The sequence below is a fragment of the Neofelis nebulosa genome, chromosome 10, assembly GCF_028018385.1.
Source record: "Neofelis nebulosa isolate mNeoNeb1 chromosome 10, mNeoNeb1.pri, whole genome shotgun sequence".
Lineage (NCBI taxonomy): Eukaryota > Metazoa > Chordata > Mammalia > Carnivora > Felidae > Neofelis > Neofelis nebulosa.
In genome coordinates, this window is record NC_080791.1 from 43329477 (window position 1) to 43352919 (window position 23443).

Sequence of the window (23443 nt, forward strand, 5' to 3'; positions counted from 1 at the left end):
CCAGGATGACAGACATGTGACCTTACACTTTCATTTTGCCAAACCAGCCATAAGAATCATTCATATTTTGATCTCAAATGCCAATTTAACTTCTAAAGAGTGGCTAGAAAGTGATCAGAATGAAGGGATTTAAATAGCTGTTTTGAAGATACAATGACATTAGAGCCTAAGTTTTTGTGAGGAGAGGGCAGAAATTATCAAACAAGGGAAGGATTCAAATAGCATATTCAAATACAGTTAGATGTAAGGGTAAAAACAAGAGAACGTGGGACATGAATTTATCATGCAGACATTATTTTTGTAAAAATTAACTACAAGATTGAATCAGCACTAAGAGGTGTTTGTAGTCAGTATTTTTAGAGATTAGGAAGGGAATTAATCTCATTGAACAATGGGAAAGTATATCCTGCTGGTCTTCTGTACTGCAGAAGCTTCAAGAATCTTGATATAAAGATAGTCTCCAAATCAAATTTGGTCTGTTCAGAAGCATTGGCTGGACCATGGAGAGCTGAAAATTTCAGCTTCTGTCCACAGAACCGAGAACACAGAGCCACTTACCCAACTAGGTGTCTTTTCCTTCAAGTGTTGATGAGACCAATTACAGAATCTTCAAGTGGGTACAGAGTTCCAAGGGGAAGAATTCATTTATCTTTAACTTAAAGATTTTAAAAAAGAATTTCAATTTAACCACCAGGAAGTTTGCATCTTTCTTAAAGCCAATGGTAAAATGCCTAATACATATGTATATATTATGTGTGTATCTATATATTATTATTTTCAGTTTTCACTGGAACTATGGAATAATAATCTGTACTATTGCTTAGAATTTTATAAATTAATAAGACTGTTATTTTATGGTTCCACGTGTGTAAAAATAGACTGAATTTCTGCAGAAGTTCTTGGAAAATCTTGTTATAGAATGTGAAAAATCATTTCTCATTTTTCAGATTGTGGCCTTTTAAAAGTGGCCAATAACTACCCCAAAATTAGTGATGTGGGAAGATGTCATTTGTGACATGTTGGAGTATCGTAAATGAGGACTTTTGAATTCACTCTTGTCTAAAAATCAGGATGCTGATTACCTCTGGTCATTTATTTTAAAGCATACTCTATTAAATGAAACTAGTTGTTTTTTAAATTTGGGCTTTATGTATTTTCAAATGTGAATGATAGTATGTATGATATGGTTGAGGAATATATTGAGGAGTATATATTCTATTTTAAACAATAGATCCCCTTTACATTAAAATTTCTTAAATGTGCAAGTGCTGACACTGAAGAGAAATTTTGTATTAAGAATGGATGGAAGAAGGGTATATAGAATCGAACAAAATATTTGAAGTAATTTTGGTTTGTGAAGATTTTGTTTATATTTGTAAGCTTTTGATGACAGATATATTGTCTTCTATATCTTTGTATCTCCACCAAAAAAGGTAAGTCTCTGTTGTTATGTACATGATACTAAATAATAAGCTTATTTTGGCACTTTTGAATAAAATGTCTTTTAACTTTAAGAGAAAAATTTAGCTAATTCCCTTGTCCTTCACACATATTTGTATTCTCTTCTTTCCTCATATGGTTGCATCATAATTTTTCTTACATTTTGTTAACTAACCCCTGTGGAAAATGAAAATCATAGATGAGTCACAAATTGTATTGTAATTATAATTCTTTTTTATTATAACATCTTTATTTCCACTGGCCTTTATAAAATTTTACTGTCATGGCTTTCTATAAACCTATCACAAACTCCTCCCTAATCTCTCCAAACTGGAGTTAAGATTTCGCAAGATTTAAAACATATCTATTAATTTCCCAGTTTCCTCTAGAGTTTGTTTTACTCCATTTAGGTTCAGAAGTGATAAAAGAGAAACTGAACAGAGAAAACTTTCTGGAGGTTCCTAACCTTCCAGCAAAGAGCCCCCTCCCCAGGGACGCCTCCATACCACACTGACAGGTCAGTTGAAAGCATTGCAGTTTATTTGTAACACAGCAAATTAGTCCTCTTCAGGCAGTCCAGCCCAGGATCTGATATGCTCTTCCTTTTTGGCACAAGTCATACTGGTTTTTAATTTTTTAGGAAAAAAAATCTTGCGAGGGGTGCCCGAAGGCTCTGCATTGACAGTGCGGAACCTGCTTGGGATTCTCTGTCTGTCTGTCTGTCTCTCTCTCTCTGCCCTTCCCCCACCCTCTTTTTCTCTCTCACAAATAAATAAGTAAATGTTAAAAAAAATCTTGAGGAAGGGATGGAAACTTATGTTTTTCTGTTTATTAAGCAATCTGAGATGCAACTAAATTCCAGGTTGGGAAAATGAAAAAGTATATATATTTTCTATACATAAAAATAAAACTGGAGTGCCTGGGTGGCTCATTGGGTTAAGCTTCTGACTCTTGACTTTGGCTCAGGTCATGATCTCATGGTTCCAGGGTTTGAGCGCTGTGTGGGGCTCTGTGCTCACAGTGTGGAGCCTGCTTGGGATTCTGTCTCCCTCTTTCTCTGCCCCTCCCCTGCTTTCTCTCTCTCTCTCTGCTACTCTCTTTCAAAATAAATTTTAAAAAATAAATAAAACCAATATAGGTTTTGGGGCGCCTGGGTGGCGCAGTCGGTTAAGCGTCCGACTTCAGCCAGGTCACGATCTCGCGGTCCGTGAGTTCGAGCCCCGCATCGGGCTCTGGGCTGAAGGCTCAGAGCCTGGAGCCTGCTTCCGATTCTGTGTCTCCCTCTCTCTCTGCCCCTCCCCCGTTCATGCTCTGTCTCTCTCTGTCTCAAAAATAAATAAACGTTAAAAAAAAAAATTTAAAAAAAAAAAAAAAAAAAAAAAAAAAAAAAAACCAATATAGGTTTTTATGTAAATGACAACTTGGCAGAAAACTAACTCATGGCTTAAATTTTATAGGCAATTGTGCCTTTGTCGTATCAAATGATATTCGAAATCATTCTGACCAATAGATGTATCTTTCTCCTTAAAGCAGAATTGTAGCAATTTTGTGGGAGCACATGTATGCTGCTGGCTCCTAGTAAGGTCCTAGGGACATGGGGTGCCAGATCCTAAAAGGTCTTTGGAGAAGGAAATAACCGGGGGAGGAGTGCATTCATGACCCTCTTCTTCCCTTCTCCTCCATGCTGCTTGCCCTCTCTTGCTGACCTCCAAATGCTGATCCTCCTGCTGAACCTCTCTACCCTTTCTGGCAGCTTCCATCTCACCCCTCCTCCCCTAAGTTGTAGCCAGTGTAGTGGGTGCCTGGGCATTGAGTCAGCCCCTACCCCTTTGTGTATTTGTAATATACATTGACATGATTTCCTAACACAGAAGATTCAGTTACTTTCTTTGAATTTTTATTTTGAAAATTATGCAGGCGAGCCATTTTCCCCTCTAATTCCTATCTGCACTAAGTGGAAGAAAAAAAAAGATAGTTTCTGTTTAACTGATGAATGTGGCTTTTACTCTTTACTTTAATGTTAAGAAAATTATGGCTGTTTCATGGATTTCTTCTATTTCTTCTGCAGTCCCATACTTGTAATCGTTAAGTAGATTTTTCTCATTTTCTCCTTCAATGTCCATGAAAGCAGTGCTGAAGAATCAGAATATCTGGTCAAAACAAAAGAGCTGAAGTGACCTTAAAAGGTAGTGTCTTCTCTCTGTATGGGAAAAAGGGAGGTATTTAGATTTCTCAGTTACTGTCAAATGCATCATGGCTACAGAGATAGAGTAGGTCCAAGCTCCTTGAAGTTCATGACATTTGAGTGACCACAGGGAGACAATTGACAATTTTGCAAAGTTGCTAGAGGTTTGTATGTAAGGTGGCCACACATAACCTGCTCACTTGACTTCTAACCTTTCTATCTTGTTGATTTGGAGACTGTTATCTAGGCTTATGCAACATTCTCTATGGTTTGAGATGAAATTTTCAAGCCCGTCTTTTACTGCCTGACTTTCTTTTAATGTGCTAAGTTGGAAACAGGATTTGATTTCCTGAACTGCTCCTCTGCTTTGTCCATGCCACTAAGGAATTTAGTTCATCTTTCATCTCATTCGTGTTCTTTTGAAACAAGATGCTTTGGGGCTCAAGTCTTTTCAGTTTATTTACTTATTTACATTTATTACATTTGTAATACATTACAAATATTATATTTATTTACATTGATATAGGAGATTTTGTGTTCTCTTTTGTGTAACAATTCACAATTAAAATGTAAATAAATAAAAGTCTGATGCTTCAGGATGCTTCCCTGATGTACAGAGTCTCCTTATAAAATGCATAATTGCATTGTATATCAGTCTTCCTATCAATATTATTAAAGTATTTTAGAATTAAAAAAAAAAACTTTAAATAAATAAAGAAGTTTTAATTGATAAGATCTTGGCTCCAGTACAAGGATCTATAAGTTATTCCTTAAGTGGACAGGAGAGAATATACATCACTGAAATATGTCCCATTCTGGGGTGCCTGGGTGGCTCAGTCTGTTAAGCATCTGACTCGGTTTCCGTTCAGGTTCAGGTCATGATCTCAACAGTTCCTGAATTGGAACTCCCTCTGTCAGCAGGGAGCCTACTTTGGGATTCTCTCCCCACTTCCTGATTGTGCTGTCTCTTTCTCAAAACAGAACAAAACAAACAAACAATCAAAAAAACTAGTCCCTTCTTAAAATCTCAGGTGATGAAAGTGTTTGGAGCAGTTCAGTTACACAGTGATACCTATCACTGAGAAGGGAAAACAAACAGCCTAAAAATTTATAATGTCAAAATTCAAAATCCTGTCCCCTTTCAAAAAGAAAGTTTTTCTTGGAGTCTACTCATAATTATCTTTCTCATTTCTGGAACTTTAGGAACAAGAGAACAAGCTCAGCCTGATATATCAAGTTTGGGCGTGAGTGGCAGCACCAACTCATTTGTTAACTGTAGAAGATACAATTATCCAATTACAGTTTGTTTTTTAATTTTTTTAATGTTTACTTTTGACACACAGAGAAAGACACACACAGAGCGTGAGCAGGGGAGGGACAGAGAGAGAGGGAGACACAGAATCCGAAGCAGGCTCCAGGCTCTGAACTGTCAGCACAGAGTCTGACGCAGGGCCTGAACTCACAAACCGTGAGATCATGACCTGAGCCGGAAGTTGGTCGCTTAACCGACTGAGCCACTCAGGCACCCCCAAGGCTGTTTTATAAGAGCATTTTCTTTCCACATTTTCTTTCATGTCATTTTTACTTTTTGTTTCATAAGAGAATAAAAATTCTTGCCATATAAAAAAATGTGGCCAGGTAAAGGAATAAATATCTTATTTTCATGGATAAGATACCAAGGAAGTCCCAGATGTTGAGTGTAATAATTGGGAAGTTTTCTAATGGCCTCACTTTGATTTCATTTCACTCATAAGTAAGTTTCAGGTTATACTAATTCTTTTTTTTTTAATTTTTTTTCTTATGTTTCTTTATTTTTGAGAGGCAGAGAAAGAAAGAACACAAGTGGAGGAGGGGCAGAGAGAGTGAGAGATACAGAATCTGAAGTAGGCTCCAGGCTCTGAGCTGTCAGCACAGAGCCTGACATAGGGCTTGAACTCACGACCCGTGATATCACGATCTGAGCCAAAGTCTGACGCTCAACTGACTGAACCACCCAGGAGCCCCATCAGGTTATATTAATTCTACATAAGTAATCAAACCTAAGAGGTAGATAGAATGAATGTGATAAACATCTCCAGGACTATCAAGAATAAAATACTTTTGATGTGATGGCTGAGAAAATGTACCAAATAGAAATGCAAACATTCATCAGTTGATGGACATTTAGGCTCTTTACATAATTTGGCTATTGTTGAGAGTGCTGCTATAAATATTGGGGTACAAGTGCCCCTATGCATCAGCACTCCTGTATCCCTTGGGTAAATTCCTAGCAGTGCAATTGCTGGGTCATAGGGTAGATCTGTTTCTAACTTTTTGAGGAACCTCCACACTGTTTTCCGGAGCGGCTGCACCAGTTTGCATTCCCACCAACAGTGTAAGAGGGTTCCCGTTTCTCCACATCCTCTCCGGCATCTATAGTCCCCTGATTTGTTCATTTTAGCCACTCTGACTGGCATGAGGTGGTATCTGAGTGTGGTTTTGATTTGTATTTCCCTGATGAGGAGTGACGTTGAGCATCTTTTCATGTGCCTGTTGGCCATCTGGATGTCTTCTTTAGAGAAGTGTCTATTTATGTTTTCTGCCCATTTTTTCACTGGATTATTAGAAGTTGTGGTTTATATACACAATGGAATACTACGTGACGATGAGAAAGATTGAAATATGGCCTTTTGTAGCAACGTGGATGGAACTGGAGAGTGTTATGTTAAGTGAAATAAGTCATACAGAGACAGATACCATATGTTTTCACTCCTATGTGGATCCTGAGAAACTTAACAGAAGACCATGGTGGGGGTGGGGGAAGGAAATAAAAATAAAAAAAGGTTAGAGAGGGAGGGAGCCAAAACATAAGAGATTCTTAAAAACAAAACAAACTGAGGGTTGATGGGGGGTGGGAGGGAGGGAAGGGTAGGTGATGGGAATTGAGGAGGGCACCTGTTGGGATGAGCACGGGGTGTTGTATGGAAACCAATTTGACAATAAATTTCATATTAAAAAAAAAGAAATGTAAACTGTCCCATCTTCTAATATCGAAGGCAAATATTGAATGTCTTTAAAGTAGCTAATTCTGCCTGGAGATACAAGAAAATCTGAGAGAAATAAGAAGAATGCTAGCTATAAAATTTTCTTTGAAAAGGAAGAAAACTTAATATTATCAAACTTCAGATGTATTTGCTGTTACTCAGCAAAGTGTTAGAATCTGTAAAAAAATCTCAGGAACCACAGGCAAAAATAGAAAAGGAGTGTTAGACTGAAGCTCCAGCAGATAAGATTATACAATCTGAGATCACTTGGAAAGAGGCAGCAAGTCAGGAAAAAATTCGCAATAGAGTCTCTCTATTAGTCAACACAGTGCTGCATGAAAGATGTGGGAGGGGAAAAAAGTTAACTACAGAATCTGGGTGTTAGGGTGAAAAAATAATGGAACATTTCTGATAACTATTTTCAAAATTTGGAGAATCATTTCTGTCTTAGTCACCCATTTAAGGGAGTAAAAGGCAAAAAACAGGCTCCTTGTCTCATGGCTCTCAGTTAGCCAGGCTTTGAGTAGGTAAACACTTGTCACTTGGAAAATGTGAAGAGCAGAGTTTATACCTTCTTGAACACTGGACTTGGACCTAACCTTGAACAACACCATATCTCTTTTGTTGAGGCTCCCCTGTGTTTCATTAATCACAACCTTTTGGAATTTCTCCTACTGTGCCAATCATTTCAATATTTTCTTCTGAAACAATAAAAACTGATCTCCTTTTCACTGTGTATCCAGAATTCTCGGACATTTCTCACAGCTTGGTATGCTCCAATGCCTAAGCATAAACCAATAGGAATGGAACACAAGAGCTGTAGAAAACACCAACTCATTTCCTGAAAGTCAGATCCCTTTGCCCCAGATATTTTTTGCAGCTTTCCTGCTGGATGGGACAAGGCCACAAATTGGAGTTTTACATACACCTAGATAACAGCCAGTGGTTGACTATGTCAGTCTACCTCTTGACCACCTCTGCTATTTGGGCAGCCATGTGAGAGAGCACATCTTCCAACTCATTTCAATGTGGAGGCTCTTGTTAGATCAGGTTAGTCTATCCCCTAACTGGTCCTAAGAGAGGCTTTCACTTGCACCAACTACCCATGAGAAGTGAACCCTCAATGTCATGGGATTAAGCACATTAGTGATTATGTGGTTGCTTCATATTTCAGTCATTATTTATCCTATGACTGTACTCCAAAGTATTTCTTTCTTAAAAAAATTTTTTACAAGATATAGATATCACATGGTATTATAGAATTCTCTATTCTCTATCATCTGTATTATTTTTTCAAATCTAAACAAGTTTTGTTTTATGCACTGCTTAGAGAAGTTAATACCACTTTATGTTTAGTAAGTAATTTAACACATATGTCAGTTTAGAAACTGATAGTCTCCATTATTCAAAGTGCTATTTCTTGTTTCCCTATCACTTTATCACTTTATGTAGGGTCTTCATCTTCTACTAGATTATATTGATTATCTTAGGGAAATCTCAAAATCAACACTACAGAATAAAATTCTGCTGTCGGTATTTCATACCTTAAAATAATGGACTTTTCTTAGTCTATGAATCTGGAAATTAATCTATTTCTTGTCTATTGTTGACATTTCCCATTAGTATTTTTTGTCCTATTATGTTAGCTGTATTCTGAAAAATCATGTTTCAATGCTGAAATAATATTTGCTTACATTAACTCTTTTGCTCATTTATCTATTCATGTTTAATTTATTGTATTTTATGGTCTAAGTACTGCATTGAATAGTGGGAATAGAGTTGTAAGTGAGACAAATACTGCCTCTACTTTCTTAGAATTTTCAACCTAATAAGTATCAGTCTAATAAGTTTCAATCTAATAAGTGTCTACCAATTTGATGAAAGTTTGTTGATAATTATAAGGTAATATAATATGCTTAGAGAGTATGGAACAAGAGGAACTACCCTGATCTGTGGAGTCAGAAGGACTTCCCTAAAAAGCTTTTGTTTCAGTCAAGATTCGATGAATGACTAAGGTTTAGAGGAATGATAATGCCTGTCAGATACTTGGATTTATCCAACTAGGTCAGCCTTGAAGAGAAGATTAAGCATCACTCCTTTTGCATACTAAGCTGAGATATATACCACTTCATTTCTTCTACCCCAATCTTGTTCAAACATGCAAGTAAAACACATTGCTCACAATGCAGAGGAGCCTTGAAAACATTATGTGAATTTTTACAAAATACAAAAATAAAAATACAAAAAGCCACATGCTGTGTGTGACTGACTTTGCATGAAATGTATATGATAGACAAATCCATACAGACTGCAAGGAGAGTTGAGGTTGACAAGGGATGAGAGGGTGAAAAGGGAGTAAGTATTAAAGGGTATTTATTTCTTTTGGGGGTGATGGAAATGTCCTGGGATTAAATCGTTATGATAGTTGTACAACTCTTGGGATATTACTAAAAGCCACTGAATTATGTACTTTATAATTTTTGTATTTTTGAAAGAAAGAGAGGAGGAGGGGCAGAGAGAGATGGAGAGACAGAGAATCCCAAGCAAGCTCCACATTGTCAGCAGAAGCCCCATATGGGCCTCAATTTCACAAACCGTGAGATCGTGACTTGAGCCGAAATCAAGAGTAGGACGGGTAACCGACTGAGTCACCCAGGTGCCTCTGAATTATGTATATACTTTAGAGGAATGATTTTTATGGTATGTAAATTTCATCTTACTAAAACTGTTATTAAAAAAAGAAGAAGAAAAGGCTGGTACAAGAACAGACACTCAGATCAACAGAACAGAATAGAGAGCCCAGAAATGGACCCATAAATGTGTGGCCAACTAATCTTTGACAAAGCAGGAAAGAATATCAAATGGAATAAACACAGTATCTTCAGCAGGTGGTGCTGTGAAAACTGGACAGCGATGTGCAGAAGAATGAACCTGGACCAGCTTCTTACACCATAATCAAAAATAAACTCAAGATGGCTGAAAGACCTAAATGTGAGACAGGAAGCCATCAAAATCCTCGAGGAGAAAGCAGGCAAAAACCTCTTTGACCTTGGCCACAGCAACTTCTTACTCAACACATCTCTGGAGGCAAGGGAAACAAAAGCAAAAATGAACTACTGGGACCTCATCAAAATAAAAAGCTTCTGCACAGCAAAGGAAACAAACAGCAAAACTAAAAGGCAACTGACAGAATGGGAGAAGATATTTGCAAATGACATATCAGATAAAAGGTTAGTATCCAAAATCTGTAAAGAACTTATCAAACTCAACACCCAAAAAACAAATAATCCAGTGAAGAAATGGGCAAAAGACATGAATAGACACTTCTCCAAAGCAGACATCCAGATGGCCAACCGACACATGAAAAAATGCTCCACATCATTCATCATCAGGGAAATACAAACCCAAACCACCATGAGATACCACCTGACACCTGTCAGAATGGTTAACATTAACAACTCAGGCAACAACAGATGTTGGCGAGGATGTGGAGAAAGAGGATCTCTTTTGCATTGTTGGTGGGAATGCAAGCTGGTGCAGCTACTCTGGGAAACAGTATGGAGGTTTCTCAAAAAACTAAAAATAGAACTACCCTGCGACCCAGCAATTGCAATACTAGGCATTTATCCAAGGGATACAAGTGTGATGTTTTGAAGGGACACATTCACCCCCATGTTTATGGCAGCACTATCAACAGTAACCAAAGTATGGGAAGAGCCCAAATGTCCATCCATGGATGAATGGATAAGGAAGATGTGGTATATATACATATATATACAATGGAGTATTACTTGGCAATCAAAAAGAATGAAATCGTGCCATTTGCAATGACGTGGATGGAACTGGAGGGTATTATGTATGCTAAGTGAAATTAGTCAGAGAAAGACAAAAATAATATTACTTCACTCATATGAGGACTTGAAGAGACAAAACAGATGAACATGAGGGAAGGGAAACAAAAATAATATAAAAACAGGGAGGGGGACAAAACAGAAGAGAATCATAAATATGGAGAACAAACTGAGGGTTCCGGGAATGGTTGTGGGAGGGGGGGATGGGCTAAATGGGGGAAGGGGCACTAAGGAATCTACTCCTGAAATCATTGTTGCACTATATGCTAACTAATTTGTATGTAAATTAAAAAAAATAAAAAATAAAACAAAAATAAAAATAAAGAAAGAAAGAAGAGAAGGCATTTATTATATTCCAGAAAATGCTCCAAAATAAACAATTTTTTATTAAAAGAAAACTTAATACACAAATTTATATAGTCAACATAGTTAATGCCATTTTATAAACGTACAATGATTCTGTTCCCTTAAGTCAGTGTGCTCAAAGACCCTTATTATCCTGTTGTTTTACATGAAAAGATTTCATGACAGGAATTTCCTCAGACATGGGAATTCATCAAATAAATGCTCACAAAACTTGTTTTTTCAGAGGGAACCAAAGCAAAGGAATGGCTTCAGAGGGAAAGAGAAGGAGGAAGGAAGGAAACTGTATATGAGGGAACTTTTGCAAACATCATAGAAGCTCACAGTTCCATTGTCATAATCCAGAAATACTCCAATCTCACCCAAAGGCCTTTCCACATACTGAATTAAGGGCGGGGAGTTCGTGGAGAGACTATAACGATTGTGTATCTTCAAAGAAAACAGAAGAAATGCTGCCTCAGGATCACAAATGATATCAATATCACTCATCAAGGAATCTTTACAGACTCCCAGAATCCAATTTGGGGAGCGTGTTACATCCACCTCCCAGTAATGTTTACCAGAGGTGAAGACCTGAGGTCCCCAGGCTGCTAAGCTCGCCAGGCTCTCAGGCTCTCTGGACACACCAGGATGGGTGACTCCAAACATCACACTTCCAGCATCCTCAGAAACGCACATGTAGCAACTGGTCGCTTCCTGACTCAGCACATTATCCACTACAAAGAGGCAAAAATTAGGTCAGTGAATGGGTTTCCATGTCCTGAGGGGCAAAGATTTTCTACCCACCAATGACCTCTTCATTTCCCCTCCTTCAAGGAAATATAAAAGAAAAGAGTGAAGAGAGTTCAGATGGCTTATCTATGAAGAGCAAGAGTTGTGACTGCCTCTATAGCACAGAAACCCTTCAAATCATACAGAAAAAGGAAAAACATCCAGACATATTGTGAACTGTGTGAAGCAGTCATTTAATGTCAGTCTGGATAATTTGTTTCAGGACACACCTCATTTTTTGTCTTTACTTCAGAAAACTCTTCCTGTGTTGTTTATCTTTAATACTATTTAATAAATAAATAGCACCTAGCTATTATGTGGGTATTGACTGGCATATAACTGGTACCTGTGACATTTTCAAATGTCAAAAATTTTATAGAAATCCATGTATGCTTAGTTTAGAAGCTTCTGAAAAGAATGTTGTGGCTTTACATTATCTGTTCAGACCCTGGATTTAGTCAAATGCCAATTTTAGCCCTCTGCTGTCTAGACATACTCTCTGTTATGGGCCCACTCTGTTTCAGCCCTGTTCACACATCCCTTGCCTTTCAGTGGCTTTGAGATTGCTCTAATAACATTAAAATTACTCTGCCAATGACAATTTTGGTCTTTCTCTGTCAAAGCTTTCTGATTTTATAAGTAATAAATAGTCTTTGTACAATGCGTGATAAAGGCACTTGGAATATAGAAAAAATTAAAAGCCACCAATGCCATATTTAAAACTTTCAAGACTGGAGTAAACTGAATAAACATACATATTGATTGTTACTCTGAGAACTAAATATTCTAGCTCTTCATAACTACACGACCAACCTGATTACTCTTCTCTTGCTCTGTTTGTGTCAGAAACAACTAAAAAATATGTATCGTGCTTTGCATTTTCAGGAAAGTATAAGTTGGAAAATTTAGTCTTTATCATTGTAACATGACTATTTAGAGAGAAAAGAGATAATAAGTTTGGAAAGTCATACACTACCTTCATGTCAGAAAAAACAAAATTAAAAGAGAAAGGAGAATCATCCCCAAGAACCACTAGAGAAATTGAGGCCTGATTGCCAAAGGGCTGATTCTTACCTCTGAAGTTGTTCAGTATGTCTAGGATTCCTGTGATGCCGTGCGAGGTGAGCTCTGGAATCATGGGCTGAGGCTTTTGCACCTGCACCAATTCAGTCCTGTAAAGAATGACATCAGTTACACTTCTGGGCCAGAGGTCAGTTGCACTAGATTACAAAAGCAGCAGTGTTTAATCAAAGAGTTTTCATCAGAATTCTCCCATTTTGGTTTGTTGGGAATACATTGTATCCTACGCTCTTGGGAATATGAGAAACGTTACTTTACCTTTTTTTCTAAATTTAAATTATATCAAACTCCAACTTCTCCATTCTTCTCAGATATTATTCCATTTTGCAAATTACTGAGGATCATTCCCTCCCTCTATTCTACCTCAGGCAAAGCAAAGATCCTGAGGTCTTACAGAGAGCACAATGTTCAGGCAAAGCCTTTGGGAGGTCGGTCTGCACATAGTCACTAATGATATATTCAGTGTCTAAAAGGGGAGAGCCCACTGAGTCAGACAGTTTTGTTCTTTTCTGTCCAGCAAGAGAATCTACTTTCGGCCTGGCAGCTTTGGTCCCCAGGGTCTGCCCCCCCTCAATGGGCACGAGGAAGCCATTTCCTGTGAGGCCCTGTCTACCACCGGATGTGTTGTGATGGAATAGGTGAGATCATTACTACTGCTGGGAACAAAATCACACTCCCCTCCTATCCATTCTTGGAGAATATCCCTCTTTCTTGTCTTTTTCACCTCCAACTCTCTAGGGTAGGAACCCCTTCTGTTACACCTTAGAAAAATTCCTTCGGTAAATTTTACTGTGGTGAGGTGGGAGAGGATTTGGGAGCAGTGAGTGGAACAGAGCCCAGAATGTTGCATGGTTTGAAGTATATTTTAATTCATCCACACAAAAAGAAAACTGAGTCCAAGGAGCAGAAGGTCTTTAGGCTTCTTTAAAAAGAAATAGAAAGTAGCCACAGAGGGGCACCTGGGTGGCTCAGTCAGTTAAGCGTCTGACTCTTGGTTTCTACACAGGTCGCAATCTCAGATTGTGGGATTGAGCCCCACACTGGGCTCCATGTTGACAGTGTGGAGCCTGCTTGGGATTCTCTCTCTCCCTCCCTCTCTCTCTGTCCTTCCCCTGCTTGTGTGCTCGCTCTCTCTCTCTCAAATATAACTAAATAAGCTTCAACAACAACAAAAAACAACAGAAAGTAGCCACAGAGAATGATTTTAAGAGCTCAAAACATGTCCATCCACTTTATCAATAAGAACAAGAGACTTGCTCAGCAATCAGTAACCATTAGTGGAAACTCACCTTTGCAATACATTTCCCAAGTCCTGTAAGGGAAAAAAAAAAAGTAATGTTAATCATAAGAGTTTTGTTTTTTTGCTTCTCTAAGTATTCTTGTTTGTTTGCTTAAATAATGTATTTTTTTCTCTCATTCCCCTCTAAGGAACAATCAGAGACTACCTTAATGGAACCTAAACTAAAGCATGACAGAGTTCCTCAGGGTATATTAAGGAAAGGAGGTCAGGAAGGGGCTGTGCAGAGATGCAACACGATCTATGTTTCCACTGTCACTCAGAGCCCAGTCTTATTCCCAAGAAGAGATCTGATCATTTGCGATAACAATGAAAGCAAAACAGAGAAATTACATTTTAAAAAGTTTTGGAGTGCAGTAAAATTGATTGCCAAATTCTACAACCCTTGCCTAGGCAGAGGGCAAAATCTCAGTGTCTTCAGCAAGTTATTTCTGGAGTGGGGGAAACAGAGAGTGACAATGGATTAGGGGAACATAAATTGAGAATTACTCCAACATAGCTAACCTTCCTCTGGTTATAAGGTTTTTCTGATTTTGGATCATTTATCCATGTGATTAGTACTTCTGATTACACAGCAATAATTTTGCCGTAGGTTAGCTCCTAAATGGGAAAAAATCTCCCAAAGATTACCAGGATATGAAGAAATAAATGGTTGGACAAACAGAATGATGGGAGTCAATAAGCATCATGACTTTGCTGAGAGTAATGGTATATGCTGTTAGCATTTCAATGTCATGGCAACGTTGCCCAAAAAAGGATTCCTGTCTCTGAGGATGAACCCTGCCTTCTCACCTGGAGCAGCTCCAGGTCAGGCTTGTGGCACATCTCAGTCAGCTCTTTGTACATTTCTTTCAGGCTTGCTTTCTGTTGGGTTATTCTGAATGCACTTTCCTGGAGTTGTTGCAAAATCTCCTCTGCCTCTTTCTCCAGTGTCTCCAGATGGAGTTGCTCCTCCTCACGGAGAAACAGATGCATCTTCTGATACTGCATTTTGATCATCACCTTCCTTAAAAGCACATAGTCCTGAGGAGATGGTAGGTGTAAAGGGTTAGCCTCACTCGCAACAGAAAACCTCAACCTTCAAATCCTATTTCCTTGGTGTCATTGAGAAAGTACTTGACAAACTTCATACCTCATATCTCCAAACGTCTGGAATATTTGCTAGTTCTTTATATTCACCCTTTGTCTATGTTCTTAGATGCCTTCCCTGTTCAAATCAAGCTCTCTAAGAGGTCCCAGGCTCTCTTGCTGTGATGCTCCATCAATTATTTCCTCTCTTACCTGAACCTCCTTTTCTTTTGTTCCTTTGTCTAATTTTTCTAAATGTTTAAAAATACTTATGTATACACCACACTTTACAGATCTTTAAATTCTCTACTTTTCCTCTCGGTGCTACCCTATGGCTCTCCTCTTCTTCACAGCCAAATTCATTGCAATGTTTTATTTTATTTGTAAGTTTATTTATTTTGAGAGAGAGAGAGAGAGCACGCAGGAGCAGGGGAAGGGCAGAGAGAGAAGGAGAGAATCCCCAGCAGGCTCTGCGCTTTCAGCATAGAGCCTGATGCGGGACTCAATCTTACAAACCAAGAGATTATGACCTGAGCTAAAATCAAGAGTTGGATGCTTGGGGTGCCTGGGTGGCTCACTCGGTTAAGCATCCAACTTCGGATCAGGTCATGATCTCATGGTTCATGAGTTCCAGCCCCACGTCGGACTCTGTGCTGACAGCTCGGAGCCTGGAGCCTGCTTCGAATTCTGTGTCTCCCTCTCCCTTTGCCCCTCCCCTGCTAGCTAGCACTCTGTCTCTCTCTCACTCTCTCTCTCAAATAAATAAATATTTTAAAAAATTAAGAAAAAAAGAGTTGGACGCTTAACCAACTGAGTCACCAGGCACCCCTATTACAATGTTTTCTTAAACTCGGTGTCTGAGGAGGTTTATCTAAACCTGTAGGGTTGGACTAGGAATATCTCGCATGCCCTGGGTATCCCATATACCAGAATTCTTTGCACTAGCTTTTATTGGCCTGCATATCTGTGATTACCGATCTATCATTTGAAACCATTACTTTTTCATGGAAAAAAAAAATGATCCTTTAATTGGCAACTTAAATGTAGCCCAAAATCTAAACCATCATTATGTCAATCTGCATAAAAACAGATAGAACATTTTCATTCTTACCTCAAATGACTGGATTTTGTTAGCTTCTTGATTCAGATCATTTTGCATTTCTTGAGTCATGTTCCATAAAGAGCCCATTCTCTTCAGAAGTTTCTCCTGCAAAATAACCATGAGCTTTAGCAACACAGAAGATAATATTATAGATTTCATCCCCTTATCTATGGGAAAGGTCAGTGCCTGAGAAACCAGTAATCTTGAGTTAGCATGGAGTGGCCAGATTTCTCTGCATTATCTAATTTGATTCTAATATTTGTGATATCAGAGGTGACAAACGTAATAGAGATTTGAGGGTAGCCTATAGATAATATTATCCATTTCCTGAGAAACTGGCACTCAAATTTTTACATAACCTGACTATGAAGGCATCAAGCTTGCATCAGAAGCCAGTGTTCCTGGTAGTAGCCACTTACCCCACAATTACATCAAACATACAGATTTGGACAATGTTTCTAAGGAAATTTCCCTTACTAAAGGCTCAACGTAGCTATGATTATAGCGTCAAAATTGGTCAACACACTGAAAGGATATTGGTCTTGGTATTTATATTGAAAAATCACCACCTTCACTATCTCCACTCACATCAACTTCATGATCATTTTCCTCATCTTTCTCTCGGACTTAGAAGCCTATGAGTCCAAACTGCTCTAGAGCCATCACTTACCCTGTATTCCTCAGCAGCCCACTGGACTGGACTGTGGCCATGAGCCACATGCTCCGGTGTTTCAGAGCAGAGCCCACACAGAAGGCTCTTGTCAGCCTCACAGAAGAACTCCTTTGCTTTCTTGTGTATTACACAGATCTGCTCATTGGAGCTGTTGGCGTGGTAAACTCTGGCCCGTCTGGCAAGGGATGCCAGTTTCTTGAGCGCAATATTGGTTTTGAAGTCTGATTTCTCTGAAATTCCCCTGCACTCAGGGCAGGACATCAGGGTCTGGGCTTCCTCCCAGCAGAGGTGCAGGCAGGGACTGCAAAAGCTGTGCCCACAGTCAATGGTGACAGGGTCTATGTAGTAGTTCATACAAATGGAGCAGATGAGTTCATTCTGCAAAGCTTGCAAGGTGTCCAAATCCATATTTCTGTACATCTTTAAAAAAAAAGAGAAAGAGAGAGAGAGAGAGAGAGAGAGAGAGAGAGAGAGAGAGAGAGAGAGAAAGTCATTCTTCTGTCCTGATGAGGCGGGGGAAAGCCTTTAGACAAAAGCTTGTCTGCTTGAGCTCTATCTAATCCACCTATTAATTTAACTCCAGCACAAAGGGAGGCATGGTAGATATAGATACGTTGGGTTTATGCTATGCTACAAATGAAAAAATGGGACAAAAGTGTCCTCACCATCTTTTTGGTTTCAAATAGACAGTGTTCTTGGGGCTCCTGGGTGGCTCAGTTGGTCAAGCATCTGACTTTGGTTCAGGTCATGATCTTACAGTCTGTGAACTCAAACCCCGTGTAGGGCTCTGTGCTGACAGCTCAGAGCCTGGGTCTACTTCAGATTCTGTGTTCCTCCCTCTCTCTCTGCCCCTTCCCCACTCACACTCTGTCTCTGCCTCTCAAAAATAAATAAATGTCAAATAGTCAATTTCCCAATCAGAGCTAAACTACTGCCCCTCAAAGACTGGGACAGGGAGTGAAAGGATAATTACAGAGTTACATTTCTTAGCTGATTGGTGCAGAAGCCTATATAGAATCTCAATCTCCCCCTCTCCCCACCCTGACTCTCTCTCTCTGCATGTGTTTCTCTTTCTCTTCATGACTGTAACACAGGCACACATATACACACAGACACTTCATCTCTATGCTAACAGCCTCCATGTATACTGTCTCCAAACTGACAGGTGTACTTTTCTAAAAATAAGTAAAACTGATTAGGTTTAATTTAAGCTTGTTTAATTTAATCAGTGTTGCCTTCAACTTTGACTCCTGCAACTGTAAGCAGTTGAATTTGTGCTTCTAACTTTAATAGCAAAACTCCTCCTTTCAGGAAATAAAGTCTAAGGGCGCCTGGGTGGCTCAGTCGGTTAAGCATCCGACTTCGGCTCAGGTCATGATCTCGCAGTTTATGAGTTTGAGCCTCACATCAGGCTTTGTGCTGGCAGCTCCGAGCCTAGAGCCTAGAGCCTGCTTCAGGTTCTGTGTCTCCCTCCCCCTCTGCCCCTCCCCCACTCATGTTCTGTCTTTCTCTCTCCCACAAAAATAAATATATATTAAAAAAAAATTTTGTAAAGGAAATAAAGTGTAAAAATTATCTTTTATTTCTAGTTTGGAAAATGATTTTTCCCAGAGTCAGTTCAGATCATCAGAACATCTTCACATCTTGAACTGGTGAACGTTCAAACCACAGTGCTAACGAGCAATGATTAATCTTTTTTTTTTTTTAACAAACAAAAAAGGGAATAAGTATTTGGATTTCCTTTTTGCACTAGAAAGTACAGAGATGTAGTTAAGAGAAGCATGATCAGTTCATCTGTATTTTTGGTATTTCCCCATGGTGATCAATGCCACTTCTTGGGAGTCCTTACCCATTGGTAAGAGACTTTTAAATCTAGTCTGCAAACTGAAGGTTTTAGAAGGAGAGCATAGTAGGACTTTTACAAAAAAGGGTTTCTAACCAATTCAGCACACTAAACTTTCATGTTGATGGCTACAAAGACTATTACATATATACGTTATGTTGAACATTTCAGGTGCTTTATGAGTTCCGAAATTGCATAAAAACTGCATAAATCTCTAAGACCTAAAAAAAACTTAGTAACACATAAGATAATAGAATAAAAAATAATCGGGGCGCTGGGGCACCTGGGTGCCTCAGTTGGTTGAATAGCCGACTTCAGCTCAGGTCATGATCTTGCAGTCCTGAGTTTGAGCCCCGCGTCAAGCTCTGTGCTGACAGCTCAGAGCCTGGAGCCTGCTTCAGATTCTGTGTCTCCCTCTCTCTCTACCCCTCCCCCATTCATGCTCTGTCTCTCTCTGCCTTTCAAAAATTAATAAATGCTAAAAAGAAACAAAAAACAAAACAAATAAAACTTAAAAAAAAAAATTATTGGGGCGCCTGGGTAGCTCAGTCAGTTAAGCATCCGACTTCGGCTCATGTCATGATGTGACAGTTCATGAGTCCGTGCCCCACACTGGGCTCTGTGCTGACAGTTTGGAGCCTGGAGCCTGCTTCAGATTCTGTGTCTCCTTCTCTCCATCAGTCCCCCCACTTGGACTCTGTCTCTCTCTCTCTGTCAAATATGAACATTAAAAAAATTTTTTTAAGTAAAAAAAGAGTAAAAAATCATCAATTTAATATAATAAATATTATTATATTACAAATGCTCTAGTTACACAGATATTTTAAATCTTGATGTCATTTTAAATAACTAGGAAAGCTGTTTGTTTGCTTGGACAAGACCCAACCAGGACAACAGCTAAATTGAAAGTATTTGTAGAGGAGAAAGTAGGTATGAAGATATTTACTGTAAATTCCATACTCACCAGGGTCTACTGAGTGGTCTTACCTCTGGAAGCTCTGGAAGGTCTGGAAGGTCTGCTGCTATCAGGGTCAGTAGGAACTCTCTGCTCCCTGAAGCCTGGAAGCTGCAAACTCAGCCAGTCTTCCCTGTAAAAGAAGTCCTCTCTGGACAGACGGGCTTTTTATATGGTCAGTCTCACCTAAGGTCACGCCTACTTCTTGAGTTTGGCTATTGTCTTCAGAAAGAATCGGAAGTGGCTGATTAGATAACACAGAAAGGTATAAAAATGGCTTATTAGGGTTTACAGCATCTAGAGAACAAGCCTTGAGAACTAATGCCCTAACAGAATCTGGACTTGTTTTGGAGTATGATGGAAGAAAGTTGCACTTGCACAAGTTGTTCAAAAAGACATTCAAGTTTTTATTTAAGTTCTACTTAGTTAACATGTATGGTAAAATTGGTTTCAGGTGTAGAATTCAGAGTGATTCGTCATTTACATACAACACCCAGTGCTCATCATAACAAATGCCCTTCTTAATACCCATCACCCATCTAGCCCATCCCCCACCCACCTCCCTCCAGCAACGCTCAGTTTGTTCTCTATCTCTTACAGTTTGTTTCCCACTCCTGCCTCTTTCTCTCTTTATTTTTCCTTCCCCTTTGTTCCTCTGTTTTGTTTCTTAAATCCCACATATGAGTGAAATCATGTAGTATTTTATTTGTCTTTCTCTGACTGACTTATTTCACTTAGCAGAATATACTGTAGCTCCATCCATGTCATTTTAAATGGCAAGATTTCATTCTTTTTGATTGAAATTTTAATGTTTATGTATTTATTTAGAGAGAGAGAGAGTAAGAGCATGAGTGGGGGAGGGGTAGAAAGAGAGGGACAGAGAGAATCCCAGGCAGACTCCATGCTCAGCACAGAGCGCCACATAGGGCTCCATCTCATGACCACAAGATCACGACCTGAGCTGACTTCAAGAGTTGGAGACTTAACGAACTGAGCCATCCAGGCGCCTCTGACCTCACAATTTTTAAAACTTGTTTTCTTACTCTACTTTTTAAATTTCTAATTGCTAAGTAAACTCCAGCTATTGTTTATATGATTATGTTAAAGCAATCAAACATTAAATGGAAAAACCAACGCATCTGAACTGTGCAACTTTCTCATAAAAATATTTAAAAAGGGCACGTAGGCATTTCAATTGGGTTTTAAATAATTGTATATGTTATAGTTGGTGGAATTAACTCTGCTAGTGTTTTTCATACCTTAAATATTTGATGACTATTTTTTTAGTGACTGGTTCATGTAAAAATAAAATCTATTTTGTGGACTTATGTATCTTGGTGAATAATTTTAAACCAAATACTTTGTGTATTTGTGTGTGTGTGTGCACACTTATATTATCATATAAGGTGATAATACCTATTTACACAAAAATTATGTGCAGAATTATCTTTAATAACGTGCATAAAATAAAAATACTTATAAAATATAAATTTAAAATTTATGAATTAATGAATATAAAAAATAATAAAATTACTTTTAAAAAATTTTATTTATTTATTTTGAGAGAGAGAGAGAGAGAGAGAGAGTACAAGTGGGGAAGGGGCAGAAAGAGAGGGAGAGAATGAGAATCCCAAGCAGGTTCTGTGCTGTCAGTGGAGATCCTGACACGGGCCCAATCTCACAATCATGACCTAACCCGAAATCAAGAGTCAGACACTGAACTGACTGACCCACGCAGGTGTCCCCAGAAAATTGTTTTTTAATCGAGGTATAATTAACATACAACATTATATTAGTTTCAAGTGTTACAACATGATCTGGTATTTTTATATATTGCAAAATGATCATGATAAGTCTTGTTAACATCCATCACAATACATAGTTACATAATTTTTGTCTCTTGATGAGAACTTTTAAGACCTCTCTTCCCAATTTACAAATATGCAGTACAGTATTGTTAACTATAGTCATCATGCTGTGCATGCTGTGGAAATTATTTTTAACAGAGGCGCCATACTGCCTCTGTTTTGTTGACGCCTATCACAGCTTAACAAATCACCAATGCTTGCTTATAGGTTGTCTCACTAAGTTATCTAATGTGTGGGAGTTTAGGCCTTATTTTTATAAACATGAAAATAATCTAACCTTTCTAGGAATTTTTGAAAGTGAAAGTTTAAATAAAAATCACCTTTTAGAAGGGGTGCCTGGGTGGCTCAGTCGGTTGGGCATCCGGCTTCAGCTCAGGTCATGATCTCAGTCTGTGAGTTCGAGCCCCGTGTTGGGCTCTGTGCTGACAGCTCAGAGCCTGGAGCCTGCTTCTGATTCTGTGTCTCCTCTCTCTCTACCCCTCCCCCGCTCATGCTCTGTCTCTCTCTCTCTGTCAAAAATAAATAAACATTAAAAAAAAATTTTTTTTTAAATAAAAAAAAAATCACCTTTTAGAAATTTTGACGGGAGTATCTTTTATATACATTTGTAATAGATGAAAAATAAACCAGATTGTAATTTTTTTTTTTAACATTTAAACTGTGTACCAAGTTTTTGGACCAAATTGTGTAGGATAAGTTAAACTTAAATTGAATTCTATTAACCAATATGAATGTATTCTGTAAGCATAGTTATGTTAAATAAAGTTTTAAAAAGAAAGAAAAAAAATTATTTGGGGCAGCTGGGTGGCTCAGTCGCTTAAGTGTCTGACTTTGGCTCAGGTCATGATCTCACAGTTTGTGAGTTCGCGCCCCATGTCGGGCTCTGTGCTGACAGCTCTGAGTCTGGAGCCAGCTTTAGCTCCTCCTGGCTGTTCCTTAGTCCCTTCATCTCTGTAGCAATAGATTCTCTGCTGTCCTTTATACTGTTTTCAAGCCCAGCGATTAATTTTATGACTATTATTCTAAATTCACTTTCTGAAAAATATGGAACGCTTCACGAATTTGCGTGTCATCCTTGCACAAGGGCGATGCTAATCTTCTCTGTATCGTTCCTATTTTAGTATATGTGCTGTCGAAGTGAGCACTGGAGCCAGCTTCAGATTCTGTGTCTCCCTCTCTCTCTCAAAAATAAATAAACATTATTATTTTTTTTCATTATCAAATTGTGGGGCACCTTGGTGGCTCAATTGGTTAAGCATCTAACTCTTGATTTTGGCTCAGATCATCGTATTGTGGTTTGTAGTTTCGAGCCCCACATTGGGCTAGATATCTGCTCACAGTGCAGAGCCTACTTGGGATTCTCGTTCTCTCTCTCTCTCTGCCTCTCCCTTGCTCTCTCTCTTTCTCACAAAATAAATAAATAAACTTAAAATAAAATAAAATAATAAAATAAAATAAAATAAAATAAAATAAAATAAAAATTATCAAGTTGAAACCAAACATAAAAGCTAGTGTATACTAAAAAAAGGTAAAGTAACTACTGAATGCATAGGATTGTAAATTAATATAAGCTTCAGAAGCATTATGTGACTAGCAATTATGCTAGTCAAATGTATTCTAAGGAGATTAAGGAAAGGAAATAGTAAATACTATATATATATATATATATATATATATATATACTATATATATACTATATATAGTATATATACTATATATAGTATATATATATACTATATACTATATACCCTATATATAAAGGTATATATAGATATGTACATGAGGACTTTTCCAGAAATTTTAATTTTGGGAAAATTGCCTCAAACATTTCTTAACAGGTTGCATACCCTCTACAGAAGCATAGAGAAGAAGGATTTTCTAGTATTCTCATCTTTCAATAAATATTAAATGGTTATGTGTGCAG

General features: G+C 38.3%; 1 protein-coding gene and 1 non-coding gene across 2 annotated transcripts in view; both read right to left on the reverse strand.

Moving 5' to 3' along the window:
• Positions 1 to 19826, reverse strand: part of LOC131486553 (uncharacterized) — a 47396-nt gene extending 27570 nt beyond the window's left edge. Inside the window, exons 1-7 of the mRNA XM_058686475.1 lie at positions 19684 to 19826; positions 16851 to 17273; positions 16190 to 16285; positions 14803 to 15033; positions 14003 to 14025; positions 12708 to 12805; positions 11096 to 11578 (exon numbers count right to left, since the gene is read on the reverse strand). Coding sequence (XP_058542458.1) covers positions 11096 to 11578; positions 12708 to 12805; positions 14003 to 14025; positions 14803 to 15033; positions 16190 to 16285; positions 16851 to 17273 — 1354 coding nt within the window. The 5' untranslated portion in view covers positions 19684 to 19826. The remainder of the gene's footprint in view (positions 1 to 11095; positions 11579 to 12707; positions 12806 to 14002; positions 14026 to 14802; positions 15034 to 16189; positions 16286 to 16850; positions 17274 to 19683) is intronic.
• A 2731-nt stretch (positions 19827 to 22557) lies between these two features.
• On the reverse strand, positions 22558 to 22664 carry LOC131489019 (U6 spliceosomal RNA). The gene has a single exon (XR_009250380.1). It is a non-coding gene; the product is annotated as a U6 spliceosomal RNA (small nuclear RNA).
• Between the last annotated feature and the right edge of the window lie 779 nt (positions 22665 to 23443).